This window comes from Cheilinus undulatus, linkage group 20 (genome assembly GCF_018320785.1).
Source record: "Cheilinus undulatus linkage group 20, ASM1832078v1, whole genome shotgun sequence".
Taxonomy (NCBI): domain Eukaryota; kingdom Metazoa; phylum Chordata; class Actinopteri; order Labriformes; family Labridae; genus Cheilinus; species Cheilinus undulatus.
In genome coordinates, this window is record NC_054884.1 from 37,821,583 (window position 1) to 37,837,447 (window position 15,865).

At 41.8% G+C, this 15,865-nt stretch overlaps 1 protein-coding gene and 1 long non-coding RNA gene across 5 annotated transcripts in view; one reads left to right on the forward strand and one right to left on the reverse strand.

Moving 5' to 3' along the window:
* cep131 (centrosomal protein 131) overlaps nt 1–15,035 on the forward strand; it is a 28,637-nt gene extending 13,602 nt beyond the window's left edge. For 2 of the 4 annotated variants that reach the window (XM_041815835.1, XM_041815836.1), the window contains exons 10-30: nt 633–825; nt 923–1,017; nt 1,109–1,234; nt 1,346–1,520; nt 1,634–1,731; nt 1,834–2,013; nt 2,744–2,935; nt 3,133–3,270; nt 3,600–3,725; nt 3,812–3,928; nt 4,129–4,158; nt 4,499–4,601; nt 5,890–6,091; nt 6,243–6,350; nt 7,684–7,801; nt 7,932–8,006; nt 8,498–8,640; nt 9,696–9,873; nt 10,011–10,207; nt 13,207–13,267; nt 13,384–15,035. In XM_041815835.1, the coding sequence (XP_041671769.1) occupies nt 633–825; nt 923–1,017; nt 1,109–1,234; nt 1,346–1,520; nt 1,634–1,731; nt 1,834–2,013; nt 2,744–2,935; nt 3,133–3,270; nt 3,600–3,725; nt 3,812–3,928; nt 4,129–4,158; nt 4,499–4,601; nt 5,890–6,091; nt 6,243–6,350; nt 7,684–7,801; nt 7,932–8,006; nt 8,498–8,640; nt 9,696–9,873; nt 10,011–10,207; nt 13,207–13,267; nt 13,384–13,455 (2,727 nt within the window). In that variant the 3' untranslated portion in view covers nt 13,456–15,035. The remainder of the gene's footprint in view (nt 1–632; nt 826–922; nt 1,018–1,108; nt 1,235–1,345; nt 1,521–1,633; nt 1,732–1,833; nt 2,014–2,743; nt 2,936–3,132; nt 3,271–3,599; nt 3,726–3,811; nt 3,929–4,128; nt 4,159–4,498; nt 4,602–5,889; nt 6,092–6,242; nt 6,351–7,683; nt 7,802–7,931; nt 8,007–8,497; nt 8,641–9,695; nt 9,874–10,010; nt 10,208–13,206; nt 13,268–13,383) is intronic. The other 2 variants (XM_041815837.1, XM_041815838.1) reach the window with 2 other exon arrangements.
* The window catches only part of LOC121528396, a 98,198-nt gene continuing 90,000 nt past the window's right edge, over nt 7,668–15,865 (reverse strand). The window contains exons 3-4 of the long non-coding RNA XR_005993480.1: nt 7,863–7,990; nt 7,668–7,762 (exon numbers count right to left, since the gene is read on the reverse strand). This is a non-coding gene — a long non-coding RNA (uncharacterized LOC121528396). The remainder of the gene's footprint in view (nt 7,763–7,862; nt 7,991–15,865) is intronic.

Here is a 15,865-nt window from a genome sequence, read left to right on the forward strand (position 1 = left end):
AGGCCAAAACAAGCCTGTTTAAAAAGACCTTTGTGGACTTTTTGGTGTCATTTTTATTTTCTGGAACACATCTGAGACCCTTTGAAAAGGGCTCTGCAACCCACTTTTGGGTCCCGACCCACCAGTTGAGAACAACTGATGTAGATGACTGCAGCCGGGAGGAATTAGCTGGAAAACTCAACTGGACCAAAGCATGAAGTCTTAGCTAGTTCAGGTTCAAAGATGATAACAAAAGAACAGAAAACAAGGATTTTACATCTGTTTTTATGAGGAAAAATCCAGGCTTTTCAAACTGGAGACTCCAAAAAGGACTGATACGGACCATACTCAAGCGTTGTGGGACAGTACTTTTTTTAGGCTTCAGATGTAGGCTTTTTAAATTCCTAACACCATGAGTTTTTGTAAACTTTCTTTTGTTTGAATGTTTCACTACTTTTGGGACACCAGAGCAGCTTAAGAATTAAAACCACTTAAATTTTTGCACTTTGATTGCTTTGATGGTTGTTAACAGGCATTTTTGGTAGTGTTTCTCAATGCAGAAAGTCTCTTTGTTAGGTCTGTTCCTCTTCTCTGTGGTTGATTATGATGGCTTACAACCTAATTCTTTGTCTCCCTCTTGTGGTTTGTCACAGGAGCTGCAGCATAAGAGAGCTCAGCGGGCTACAGAAGTGCAGCAGGCCGCAGAGCTGGAGGTGGAAAGTCTGAGGCAGACTGGCGTGGTCGGACGAAAGAAGCCTCCAAAGTTGAATCCTGCGAACAAAAGTCCAGCCTCACCGAGCAACAACAGCCCTACGTCACCTACAGACATCAAAGCTAAGAACACAGGTCTGTTTGAGTCTGTGGTTGTCTAAATGACCATTAATAACACACAGATAAGGCAAGGTTTGTGTTGTAATTGTGATGTGTGTATTTGTTTCCACAGACTCTAATTTGAATATTGTGGCTGACTTTGTTGAGCTGAGCTTCAGAGCAGTTTCTCCATCGCTGTCTGCTCACAGAGACTCTCACTGCTCCCAGGTAAGGCAAGAAAAGCTTTGCATCTTAGCTCCTCAGATACTCCACACTTTATCTCTTTACTGATATGAAACACTGTTTTTTTCCCATGTAGGATCAGGAGAACAGAGCAGAGGTAGACATTTTTGTGGAGCAGCATCAGGAAAACGACAGGAAACTCCTCCGAAAAGAGAAAGCTCGTCTGGCACGCCTGTCTGCTAATCAGGTCAACACTACTGGTGTACGTTTTTTAAATTCTGATTCCGGGTTATTTAAAAGATTAAAATCTAATCACTCAAAACTGGTGAATTTAAAAATGATTGTTTTTTTTTCTCCCTCTGCTGTGTTACAGGAGCTGCAGCAGAAGAGAGCCCAGAGGGTCTCAGAGGTTGAGCTTGACAACGTGAGACAGACTGGTGTGGTCGGACGAAAGAAACCACCAAAGATATCTCTGACCAACAAGACTCCAGCGTCTCCGAGCAACAACAGCCTGATGTCTCCCACAGATGTGAAGGCTAAGAACACAGGTCTGAGTCTGTCTGTCTTTAAAGAGAGTACCTCCCACTGCAAAACAGAACTATGCTCATAATGTTGTTATAAAGCACATTATTAAGAACAATGCTGGCTTATGTTTCCACAGACTCCAATCTGAATGTTGTTGCAGACTTAGGTGAACTCTCCAGCTTCAGAGCTGTGTCTCCAGCTTTGTCTAACTGCAGAGCCTCTCAGTGTTCCCAGGTAAATACCTGAAATCTTTCAGCTTCATTAGCTACTTTAAATTTAAAAGAAGATCTTCTGTTTTGTTCCATTATGAGCATGATTGTGATGTCCACACTACAGGAGATCCTGCAGAGGTCTGTTAGCGTTGAGGATCAGCGACCAGGAGCTTCGTCCAGCAGGGCGCCATCTAAAACGACTCTCAACGAGCTGCTGGACACCCTAAAGCTGTTAGAGGAGGAGCCAGAGAGGCTGTCGGAGCCAAAGTGTTATCACAAAGAGAAATATGCCTGGATAGACGAGGTCAGTCTGCTTTAAAGTAATCTGTCAGCTAAGAGAAATTCTTTGGATTCAAGATTAAAACATAGCATCTGTTCTGGGGTCTGGATTTACAGCACAGGAAGCTTGCTTGTTTCTGTTTGTTGTCTGAGCTTTATTGACTAATTGCATGGTGTCCTAAAAGCATGCAAGTGTTCGATTTTGCTTTCCATTGCCCAGCATCGCAAATTTACACAGCATTCAATGGATTTATAATTCCCTACCCTCTAAGGGTCTGTGTCCATTGATGGATTTTAGTGCTGGAGTGCTTATTTTCATTTCAAAACCAGTGTAGTCCAGCGTTCTGAACGTTCAGGGGCCTGGTTAGAAAAAAACGCCCTCAGCGTCAGCTGTTTTTGTCACTTGAAGTGATGATTAAAAACCGTTCAACATTTGAAACATTGCTGTGCTTGTCAATGTCACTTAGCTCTTCAGCTGCTGCCTGTGTTGAGACAGGATTCCTTGACACTGCCTTCATGTATTCTGTGATATTTCCTTAAAGTATGAAAACACGAAGCACTCAGAGCTGTTTTAAAACAATTCCAGATTCTACTGAGGAAAGTGGGATTATTTTTTTGTAACATATCAACAAGGAACGCTGGTGAGAAGAGCCCATAAAAAGTCTGCTGTGGAAAAAGGCCCTGAAATTTCGGTTTTCTCTCAAACAGAACGGACATGACTGTAACTTGTCTCACTCCTATTTGTGCTGTGACAGGACGGAGACTCCAACTCTCTGACCACAGACAACCTGGAGCGCCATGGCCAGCTGAGCCACCACCCTGCTCTGCCAGATGGGGGCGCCCTGCTCTCTGAGGCCAAGCTGCAGAGCATCATGAGCTTTCTGGATGAGATGGAGAAGTCTGAACAGGAGCGACCACGCTCCGTTACCTCGGGGTCACACAGAGAGGTCAGTGTCAGTGTTGAGGCTGACTGTTCAGTAGCTTCATTGTTTCATGTTTGTCTCATAGCATTAGATTATCATCACTGTATTTCCTTTTAAATGGTGAGGCTCTTTCAGCTAAATGTCAGACTGTGGAAGATGCTTCATCATGTTTGTCCAGATGTGATTGTCTTCACTGTGTCTCTGTTTCTGTGTGACCTCAGGCTGTGCTGTCAGAGGAGGAGCTGATCGGTGTCGAGCAGGCGTCTGCCACCGCTGCTGAAATCACCGGGTCCATGATGAGAATCAAACTGGAGCTGGAGGAGAAGAAACGAACTGTGAACATGCTACAGACTGCACTGGTGAGGGGGGATTTATAGTTCAGTACTTTGGTGCTGGGGCGTTGCTTTACCATACTTGTATTAAGCCATGTTATAAAATATCATATTATGTTTTGCTGTGTCATTTCTTAGCTCTGCCTTTCTGTCAGTGTTCAACAGATGTAGCATAAAGATGCTAAATGTTTAGTTAAAGGTCAGCAATTATACTTGGGTGGATTTTAGAATACCTGAGCAGCTTCTAGAGTAGGGTCTAAGTTTGGGAAACATCGCTGGTCTTTGACTTTGTAGACTGCTGCAGACTAAAGCACCTGGTCCAGTGTGCTCATCATTTTCATCTTCTTACCCATCAGGCCCAGCAGAGGGAGCTGACAGCCAGGCATGTGAAGGAAACAGAGAAGGAGCTGGGCAGAAATTTCCAGCTCCAGAAGGAACAATATGAAGCCACCATCCAGAGACACCTCACTTTTATTGATCAGGTACAAACACTCACCTTGGTTTCACCTTTCCTTCATGTGGTTCCTGCTTTCCCTGGTGATCTGAAACCCCTCCTGTCTTTAATCAGCTGATCAATGATAAAAAGGCTTTGAGCGAGCGCTGTGAAGGGGTGGTGGGAGAACTGAAGCAGGTGGACCAAAAATACACCAAGAAGATTGCACAAATGCAAGAGCAACATGAGATGGTGAGCTGATATAACCACGTTTGTCAGAAGAGTTGGCATGTTGAATAACTTCTGCTTCTCTTCTTCTGCTTTGCATCTTGTGAGATCGTCTTGCTTTCTTGCAGTGCTGCCTCAGTTTAACCGCCTTGTCTCTGTTTTTCCCCTCCTCCTTCTTCATTGTCTGTTTTCGTCCTTGTGTTTGTGATTCTTCTGGCTTTCAGGTGTGGCAAATTCTGGGTCCCTTGTGTGAGGTAACTTTTATTTCCTCCTCTAATCCAGTCATCCTTGGCACAATCATCTCTCACTCATTTTTCATTTGTGTGTCACTCTCAACCTCTGTTGGAAAGACTGTCTGCATGTGAGTCTCCTCATTCTTCTCACTTTTAGATTCAGATGAAAAGCCCTAAATCAAATCACTCATTTTTATCTTGTCTTGCCCAAACTTTGCATTAGCCTCTTCCTCTCACTTCCTACCTTTATTGTCTTGTATTCACACCCCTTGAATTTTTCACTGTTTTTGTCACATGAAGACTAAACCCAGAGCTCCAAACCCCCACAAGACTGAATCTTCCTCTAAATCTCCCCCAACAGGAAATCAAGAAGCTGAAAGAGTTAATGAGCGCCACAGAGAAGATCCGCAGGGAGAAATGGATTGACGAAAAAACCAAGAAGATTAAAGAGATCACTGTCAAAGGTAGCGTAAACACATCCTCAGTTACAGAGGAAATCTGAGATCACTAACAGCTCTGTAAACATCAGGGTTCAAACACAAACACATCCTAAGGATCTCCCTCTGGGGTAACTTCTCCTGTCTGCATCTAAAACAAAGAAGTTTACTGTCAGTGCAGCAAACCTGGTGCCCTCGAACCAAATTGGCATCAGGTTTTGACAGGGATAAAAATTTGGGGGAAAGGTGCATATCTCCTAGTACCTTGTACGTATTTTTTCAGTTGGGTGTTTAAGGAGACATTCCTGAAGTTTGTTTTTACCGTTAATCCTTATTTTCAACTTCCAACAGATGGTAGTTTTACAGAAAACATGCATGCAAGCACAACAGCTGTTCATTATCAACTAAAGCAGTACCTAACATTTTTGTGGAGGCCCCTACATGTGTCTAAGAAGAGTTAACCCCCCAGGACACACACAAATGAAAAAGTGGTACACTGCTATCAAAAATCATCAATTTTTATTGTTTCACTGATAAAACCCAGAGAAATTAGGTTTATGCATGTGATGTAACCGAAGAACTTTGGCATTTGCCAGGGCTTAAAAGGGTCGGCTTTATGAATACAGTTGCATTATGTGCATGTTTGATGGCCTCATCGTAGTATTTACATAGTACATCATGTCACCAGTGGTCTTGCTTGATGGAAACTACAGTTGTGAGTTTTCTATCTTAATCTATAACGAAAGTCTTTTTATTATATTATCATCAGGTAAGAAGTGACCACTGAGCATGCGGTCAGCTGCATGTTAAAATGTACAAGCTACAGGAGACATTTATTTGGTATTTCCTTTGAAAAACTCCAATATGTATGACAAAGAAGGATAGTACTGCGGTTTGGGTTTGTCCAGTATTGTTCTGCCCTGTATTTGGCTCTCCTGGATCACTAAAAACAGCATGAACAGAGTAAGAAAGGTTTAAAATGCCTGTGATACAGCAAACTTCCTGTCATACTCAATGGTTAACCTGCACTGACAAAGTGTTTTTTACAGTCCCCAGAGTGAGAAGACTGAATTGTTTGTCTTTACACAGTAATTGCAGCTTTAGTGTATTTAATTCAGTTTTAAATGGTCAGACCAAAAATAAACCTGCCTGACTGTAACTACAACCGCAAATACCAAGGATTATTACGTGAAAGACCGGGTATCATTGGCTTTGTTTCTCTGTAAATTTAGCTCAGAGCTCAGTAAACATGCTGTAAACAAGCCCAGACGAGCCTCACAGCATGAGCTCTTCTCTGTTCCTTGTGGTCCCACAGGCCTGGAGCCAGAGATCCAGATGCTGATTTCGAAGCACAAACAGGAGCTGAAGAAGCTGAGGACGCTCCACGAGGCAGAGCTGCTGCAGGCGGATGAGCGGGCCGCTCAGCGCTATGTCCGTCAGTGTGAGGAGCTCCGCCAGCAGCTGGAAAGAGAGAAAGAGGAGCAGTGTCAGAAAGAGAGGGAGCTAGCCAAACAGAGGTAGGCAAGATTTACTTTAACTTACATCCACACTAGATACGATGGAGAGTCTGTAAACTTCTAACCTGTTTTTTTTTTTTTCTTTTTACTTGTGTGCTCAGTCATTTAAACAGGTTATCTAAAACAGTGTGTGTCCTTTCTTTTGTGTTAGGTATGAGAAACAGCTTCAGGAGGAGGAACTGTCCCTGCAGCAGCAGAGGAGGCGTCTTTATAAGGAGGTGGCTGATGAGAAAGAGAGGCTGGCTCAGCTGGCTGCAAGGTGAGGCCCAATTCAAGATGCTCTTTTAAGCTACCTGAAGCTGAGGTGAGCCATAGCTGTCTGGTAAACAGCTACAATACAACCAGCTTATTGAGCATTAATCCCATCCTTTAAAGCTTCCAGTGTGTACCAGTATATTCATGAGTGACTGTTTTTATACCAGGATGACACGGGTGTTAATGAGACCTCTGGGGCCTTTTGCAGCCAGCCTAAAATGGGCATTTGAAGAACTCCAGTTTATTGCACTTCTACATTTGGGTTGGATTTTGACTCTGGAGGTTGTGGCTTGGGTCTAGCAATTTTTCCTTACAACATGCCGGTGTATGAACTATCTTTCATGACAGCTGAATAGTTGTGCCTCTATTTTAACACAAATTAGAGTATAAATAAAGCCTGATTTTTCTTTTGCCCCATATCCATGCATTGATTCCAGGTCCACACAGCCTCCTGAGCTCTACATGGAGGCTTATGCACATGCCGAAGTGCACCTCCTTAAAAATGTAACATGAGGAGCTCACAAGTGCTGTGATTTATCTGCTGGGTAGGACTGGGTAAAGCCAGGTGTACTCTACCATTTTAATCTGATTCAGACAGGAATTTGAGTTGCACGACACACTTGGAAGTCGTGCCGTCTTTCAGTCAGACTCTACTACAGCCCGACCAGCTGCTCCTGACCGGTCGGATGGATTTCTGACACATTTTATATTTCCATTGTACGACACCAGGCATTCTCGCAGTGAGAGCAGAACCACAAGTAGAATCCTCAACTTTGGAGCATTTTTCCATTCTGTCAGACAGTTCTTGAATCATCATGACAAGAGCAGGAATGACTTTCTAATCAAGATTATTTCTGTAGGAGACCTCCAGCACCATGTAGATCTCCCTTTTCCTAATCCATGTTCATACAAGTGACAGAGAGGAAAATCAAAGCTGGGCACTGGGGTAAAACAAGCTCATTTCCCTGATTAGGACTGAATTGATCATATGTGTTAGGACACCAGTAGAAAACAACTGAAATACAATGATTTGTCACCAACATGTGCTCCCATTGCATGCTGTCAGGGGGTTCTGTTAACATCTTTCTTATGTTTAAACAAAAATGTAAAACTTAGAATAAAAACATTGCTAGAAACTGTAAGTGCCGTCAGTATTCTTGGAAGGCACCAGAAAAAAACGTCTTGAAAATCACTCTTACCTGTCTGACTTCTGTATTTACTGCCATTCGAAGTACTGATGATGATACCGTCTGGCAGTTATAGCAGAAATGGTAAGAATGAGGGTATCGTATGCCTGGTTTTCCTTCTCAGAGCTTTTTTTTGTCCCTGTCCTCTAGGCAGCGAGCTGAACTGGAGGATCTTAGGAGGCAGTTAGAGGAGAACAGCTCCCTGGCTGGACGAACTCTCAGAGAGGAGCTGGACAAGACCAGAGAGGAGCAGGAGAGGAGGCACCAGGTGAGCTGTTACATCAGTTTGTTCTTTTTAAACTTGTGGCTTGATTTTCATTTATCTGCACCTAGATCAAGCTTCATCAAGAAGTTAGCAGGGCTGCGGCTTGTTAACAGAATGTTGTTTGTTTACTAAGGTGGAGTTGAAGGCCTTACAGGAACGCCTGGACATCGAAAAGCAGACCTGGGAAGAAAACTACAAGAAAAAAGAGGTGTGTTGACATGCTGACAGCTGAAACTGAGCTGTATCCAGTTGGTATTACCCAGCTCATTGGGCCAGCAGACCGCCATTCTTTTTGTGATTGCAGGCAGATATTACATTTCTGGTGCAGCTATTGTAAACATGATGTGACACTGAAGTTTATAAAAGCAGCGTCATTGTGTTTGTACGAGTGTATTGTAGACAGTAACTGTGTTGTCACAGGAATGAGGCACATTTCCAGATCCCTCAAGTACACCAGAGTGTCGATATCTTTGTGATTTTCTGTTAAACTGTAACTTGGATGGGATAGTGGGGTTGTGATAAAAACATAAAAACATCAGAGATTCAGGAACTTGAGCTGAGGAGATTCTGTGAATAATTACCCAGAGAGAGGATACGCTGTAACCGCATGTACTGTACTCTGGGTCATGCTAGTGTTTCTATGTGCTAGAGATCAGGAAACAGTCATGACAACCAGCATGTGTGTTTGTGTGTCTACAGGAAGTGTGGCTGCTGAGCCGTGAGCGTGAGCTCAAAGAAGAGCTGCGACGGGAACGTGACAAAGAGATCGAGCTCGCCATCTGGACGCTGGAGGAAGAGACCAGCAAGGACAAAGAGGAGTGTGAGAGGGCGGCTGACAACAGGTGTGAGACGGTTTAGGAGTGGGAGGGGTGTTTGTGTTTATTCACAGGTGTAGTTGCACAGAGGCAACACACCTGGAGTGATTAATAAAGCTTGTGATTGGTTAATCAAGATCTGACTTTGATAACTATTCATAATGCTCTATCATAAATATTAGAGATCAGACCAACTGTTGGTTACTGGACATTTTTTGGTTTGTTTTATCTATGACTAACCAGTCCTCTCAAACATACCCATATTGTAAAATTCATTTTCCACATGGCAGATTAGATTATCAGCCATATTATCACAATGATTCGTCAAGACTTACCACAAGCTACCCCAGTGTGAAATGATGGTAAAAGCTTCAGTGGAATAGATATCAACTTCTTTTTGAGGGTTAGGGTTTATTTAAGAAGGGAGCTGCAGTTCTGAGTAGTCAATTTGAATAATCAGTCATCATTTTAAATGACTTGGACTGATGCAGCCCCCCCCCCCCCACCACCACCACCACCACCACCCCCACCCCCACCACCACCACCACACACACACACACACACACACATACGCAAATCAAACCAGTCTGGATACAAATAATGAGAGACAAAAGTTTCTGCATCAGTGTGCAAACAAAACACCATGAGATCATTTCTTTTTTAACGTGGAATTTTGGGATGGAAAAACAGGACTTGTAAATTCCAGTCCCTGTTTTATTTTAAACATACATGAAGCTTAATTTCTATTTAAGAAAACTTTTTGTTTTGGCTGCCAATCCTACTTCTTTAAAGAATGAAAATCAGAATCAGACAAAGTTACATCATCAGGTCAGACTGTGAATAAAACCAGAAATCCAGTAAAGACACTGCCAACAATTCTACCTCTAATTCCATAAATGAGGAGAGCCAGTCACTGACCACATGTCCATAATTTTTCATGGTTGCTGATGTATGTTATCTGATCTGTATGTGGAAATCAAAGTGTACATTTTACATTTTGTTGTTTAGTTTCTCTCCTGCACAAGAACAAATGTGTGATTCAACAGGTTCAAACTAACGCTAACCTGTGGTTTAACTGTTAGGGTAAAACGCGTAAGGGAAAAATACGAGGCTGAGCTGAGGGAGCTGGAGCACTCTGAAAAGACGGCTGTGGAGAAACATCAGAAGCTGAGGAAGCAGCAGATGGAGACGGAGGGAGAGCTGATTCGACTGCAGACGGCGCTCCGACAGAAAGAACAGGAGATGGAAGAGATCGTACAGGTGAGGAGCGGGAGAGTTGTGTTCGTGTTTTTCAATGTGTCAGCAAATAAAGAGTAATCACGTATTATTTTTAGAATTAAAGTGAATGAAGGATTTAAAAATCGTGTTTAAAAACTGGACTGCATTTAAATTCACAGACCAGGGATAAGCTGGCGGAGGAGCGTCGCAGCCTGGCTGAGGTGATCCGGCAGGAGTTCGCTGACCGGCTGGTGATGACTGAGGAGGAGAATCGGACGTTGAAGTTGGAGGTGTCGGAGGTACGAGCAAGACTACGGCTGGAGATTGAGAGAGTCACCAGAGAGAAGGAGGAGGAGCTGGCTGAAGTCCACCAAAGGTAGGAGGAAAAGGACTGAAAACAACTTTATATGTAAACTAAATGACACTGAGCACTGATGTCTTTAGTGCAAGCTGTTTAGTGTTTTGCTGGAAGCACAAGACCAAAACTCAAGCACATTCAGTACGTTTACATGCAGAGTTAAGAGAGCTACAGTTTGAACCTTCTTCCTGTGTGACAGTTTCTACTGCATTTAATAGAGTGCAGTTATGTGCAGCTTGGTAGCTCTTTTTGTAATCCTGCCATCTAACAGAACAGCTGAGGTCATCTTATGTTGATAGTTGTGAACCTACAGTCCTAAAGGTGCTTGGGCTTTGATTCAGGAGTCTTTTCAATCAAATCAACACTCCACTGTGCTTATTTACATATCAGTATACAGTGCCATTATTATTATTATTATTTATTTTTTTTTTTTTTTAGATTTATTTTTGGGCTTTTTCGTGCCTTTATTAGAGATAGGAGGACAGTGGATAAATTCGGAAACAGGGAGGAGAGCGGGGAGAGACATGCAGGAAATGGTGCCACAGGCCGGATTCGAGCCCGGGCCGCCTGCGTACATGGTGCGCGTCCTAACAACTTGACTACTAGTGCGCCCCATTATTATTATTTTTAAATGCAGGATTATGACCTCATGAGGAGGAAAGGCTGTTAAAAAGTGGCGCCACCAGCCTGGTCTGAGTCATTACAATGTTACAATGTCATTTAGCAGACGCTGGTATCTTATTTGGTTTTATGCAGGGAAGCTTCAAAATGACAGTGAATGCTTATGAGTTTTAAATCTTGTGTGGTTGTGTGCTGTGGGAGATGAAGGCAGCAGCACCTGCAGTCATGGCAGCACACCTCAGCAGTTCACTCTGGTGTATTAGTCACATCAGTAAATAGGACCCAGACAAGATTTAAAGATGAAAATGTTCTAAATCCACTGGATTTGACTCTAACTTGACTGTTAAGATTTCTTTAGGAGCAAACTTCACTTGGGCCCAGAGTTCACTTTGAAGGAAAGCTTGTTAGATTTTTTGTTCTGAGGTTCAAAGCCACTTTGATGTTGAAAAGCACATTTTTGACCACATTTCTATTATTTATCTTTTCTGATGAAATGGTAGAATGATTTTTGATCTTTTTTTCTCCACCAAAGGAACACTTAAAAGCACAAATATACATAACTGTACCTTAAACTGTAGGGAGTGTTATTCTGCTGCGAGCTGGTTTTAAATAAAAAATTGTCCCTGGATTAAGGTCAGCTGCAGTCTCCACACATTTATTATGTGTTGTTGGAGGCCAGCTGGCTCCAAACGTGCTCTGTTCGAGGTGTTAAAAAGACGACTGGCACACGGTTCACACCTGCACGCCAAAATCATTAGAAGGTGGAAACTCGACGCCCCTCAGGGAGTCTGCCAGCGTCTGAAAGAAGAAAGCAGAACAGAGGGCTGAAAGAAAACAACCTGTTATGGATCCACATCAAATTGAATGCAGCATTCTAAGAGGAAATCAGAATCTCCCGTCTTTTTAAGGGCAATGGAACCTCAGAGTTTCAGCCAATATGCATCTACCCTGGCGCCTTTAGAACGCCATAGACAGGGTGATGAGACACGCCCACTCTCTCCTTCGTGCTGTCACCTTCAGCTCAGTCCTTTGCGTTTGACAAGCAATCAATCTTGTGACAGAGCTGTCGTTTGAATGTAGGGACTTCTGTCCAGAGTCTTGTAGAGTCCGTTTGAACCTTTAGCTCAGCTGAAACTGAATAGTATATAAGGTATATTAGAAAACAGAGAGCAAAGCCATTAAACCACACTGCAATGGGTTTTTTGTAGTTCAAACTATTTAAAGAACACCGTTTACAACATGTTCTCTGTTCTCAAAGGACAGAGGAGAGTAAAAGAAGAGCAGTGAGCCTTTGGCCTGAAACTAGAGAGGAGTAAAGTGGTCAAATGTGGGTCTGGTGTTGTGTTCCTGCTGACATTAAGCCACCGTTTGCTTCGTGAAAGCAGAAGCTGTAGTCTGTGTGACTGTTAACAGATTCTTCACACATTCACTGACGTGATGACATTTAAAAGTTCAGATCCAGCTCAGCTGATAGGGATGGGCATTTGGAAGAAACCTGCCAACTTGGGCATCTATAATGTTAACAATCAATTAACTGATTAACTGTTATGTGTGTATAAAAACATAGATACATGGGCATATATATGTGTAATATATATATATATATATATATATATATATATTATATATATAATATATATGTTATATATATATATATATTATATATATAATATATATGTAATATATATATATATATATAATTTACTTTTGTTTGTTTGTTTGTTTTTTTGTACATTTCCCTATATAACAAAAACAGGTAACTAATAATGAGTGTGTTTCCCAATGATTTATTTATTTTCACCCTTGGAAAGCCTAGGGCTCTTAAACATAAGGCACGGTCCCACTCACAATGTCATGACGGTAGATATCGTTGTGAAGTGCAGAGTAAGACGTGTTTAGTCTCTTTTTTAAAATGCCAACATCAGATCGACTAAATTTCCTGTGATCAACCAAATTCTTAACGGCCAATTAATCGATCATGGATTGTTTCCATCCCCATCGGCTAACATGGTTAAAATACACATGAGGTGTGTGATGTCGGTTTAGGGCATCTCTGGCCACATGCTGGGTTTATTTGTTTAGTTAGACAGAGAGACACATATAAACACATAACTATGTTTGTGTTAGAATGCCAGCCACAGTTCATCATTTCATGTCAAACTCTCTGGACTCAATCTTTAACCGCTAAACTCCCTTCAGATCTGTCAGCAGAAATATTCAGCTGCAGTAGCTGCCTTTCAGTCTGTAGAGGGCAGTCACTATGACTGTTGACTAAAATAGTATGTAGACCTGAATTTGTCAACACTACTAAATACCCATAAACACAGATTACCAGCTGATAATCTGATCTGGTTGTTCAGTCAGTCTCTAACTGCTTCTTTTCCTTTATTTGTCAGAGTGAAGTCGGCCATTTTGAAGAAAGAAGAAACCGTCAATCAACTCCGGAAGCAGTACGAGGTGAGAAACCTGATGAAGAACAGTCACTGTGTTTCTGTCAGAGATGTCATGAATTATAAAACGTTGTCCAACAGAGGTGACTGACAGCGTGTAAATATTTCCCTGTTCTCTGATAGGCTGCCCTAAAGAGGGCGGATCACCTGGAGGCCCTGTGGGAGCAGCAGAGGAAGCAGCTGCTGGAAAAGTGACTGACAGGAAGGCCTGGTTTCTTCTGCCCCCCACCCCGCCCCCTCAGAGCTCTATCTATGGTGTCACTCAAGGCCCCCTGAACCCCCCACCGTAGATGTTTTTCCTACCAGCAAGACTGAACCTGTGGAACTTCAGATGTTGAACAAGTGACTGAGCCTTGTCCTACCTCGTTTGAAGAATACAACATGGGGAAAAATGTCCCGGGCCTCTCTGTACGGACCCCACAACCACCCGCCAAGCATGAAGGAGCGTGTTGTGTCGAGACTTCCCTAATGTACATGCCACGTGAGAAGACTCGAGATGGATGTCCTATTCTTCTCTTTCTAGATTGCTGCAGTTTTTGGGACTCTCTCCCCCTCTCGGCTCCTCTACCCCCTCCCCTCCTCTCTCTGCAGTCTGTCAGAGCAGGAACGCCTCCATGTTCCCCACAGAGTTGCCACAGAGAACACTTCCAGATGTTCCCCAAACCAGTTCTGGCTTGTGCAGAAAAGGTGGGGAGGGGGGGCATTCTTACAACCTAGGACTGAGATGTGTCAGTATGAGAGTCTCTCCTGTGTAACAAGTCGTGCTCTTTGTGCCCTCTTTTATCTGTCGAGTCATGTGTTTGTGTCCCGCTGCCCCCTCCAGGCGCGTGCTAATTACAGGATCTATAACCTCTCCCTCACTGCCGCCCGTGAGAAGCTCTGAGCTGTTTGCTTTGTGTGTCTTAAACCAAAACTTGGATCTAACAAAGAGGTTAGGAGTAGGGCTGTCAAAACAGTTTTTTGAAAATCGCAATGATTTGCTGTATTTTAGGGATAATCAGGATTTATCGCATTCAGAGCATTTATAAATACACATTTTTAAGTCCACACTGACAGAATCAATCTGTTTGTGAAGTCTATTGAATCACATGAAGTCAAAGAGATTTTTTATAAGTGCAGCACTGTCTAAAACAATGTTTTTATAGTGAACTAAAATCAATGGAATAAGTAAAACTAAAATTAAACATGACAACTTAAACTGTACAATCTCCTTAAAAACAAATTGAAATGAATTAGAGTTAGGGACAAATATGCTTAGTTTCAGTCTTTAAAGCAGCGTACTGACTAACATACATACCCAAGCTTTTGGAGTTTAAAAGAGCCAGCTTACGGACTTCACACGATGGTAATTTTAGGTTTTCAAATTTCAAATTTGAAAAAATCAAATGAAATGTGAAGAGAAGTCATGTTTTTAAAATTGATTATTTACTTTTTCTTGCCCTTTTGGGTCTCACCACCTACAAGTATCCCATATTAGTGTAAAAACCAGCGCTAAAACTAACAAAATTAAACTGAAACAAAGCATTTTTGCAAAATAAAGACTGAACTAAACTCACAAACAGCAGTACAAATGTTAAAAGTAAACTAATATTGAAAATGAAATGAAAATAAAAACAAATGAAAAATCCCAAGCTGTTATAACCTCGGTCTAAAACCATGACTAAGACTGTGTTTTCTCAACTAAAACTATGACCGAAAATGTTCGTCAACAGCCTTTTTTTCAATGTCAAAAACTAGACTCAAACTAACAAAAATAGATCTGTGATGACTAAAATTGAAAGAAAACTAAGTTTAGTTTTTGTCAAGATGATTAAAACTAGACTGAAATGTAATTTAGTTTTCGTCGAACATTCAAAATCTGATATTTCTCCACTGTGGGTAAATCTGTCAAAAAAAAAACAATGCATCTGTATCTATTCTGCCTCTCAGCTGTAGAAAGCAGGGACCCCAGGTTTGGCAGGGTGCAGAAAACACACTACCAGGATTTGGTACCAGATTTAGGCAAGAAAATAAATGCTTGGACTAAAAGTAAAGACTAAAATGTGAGGACTTTTATGGACTAAAACTAGACTAAAATGTTTTGAGTTTGAGTTAAAACGAAAATGCATTTCATTTGAATACTAAAACTAAAATTAAAAATAGCTGCCAAAATTAACACTGGACTAAGAGCTAAGAGACAGCTCCAAAGTGCTAAATCTGTCAGATACACTGTTTAACACTTTTACATTAAGAAATATGAAGGAGTGCATGTACAAAATGACTCTGTCTTCCATTGATCCCTGGTTAATGTGACAGCATTTACACTCACAGAAGTTCACCTCAAGATTCTCTCATTTGAAGTAAGCTAGTTAGGTTAACAGGTTAATAAGACAAGAGATTTTCAAAACAGACTACCATACTTTTACTTTTGAATTTGTACCATTTTAATATAATGGTACTTTACTTCCTGTTCTGATAAAAGCCTGCCTTTAATTCTCTTAAAGAAAATAAATAACTTCAAGTAGATTGAAGGGTTCTAACATTAGCTTAGTCATAAAAAGGAATTACTCTGGATTGAATAGGGAATGGTTGAAAAAATATATTTTTGAAACAAGAAGATGCAAGT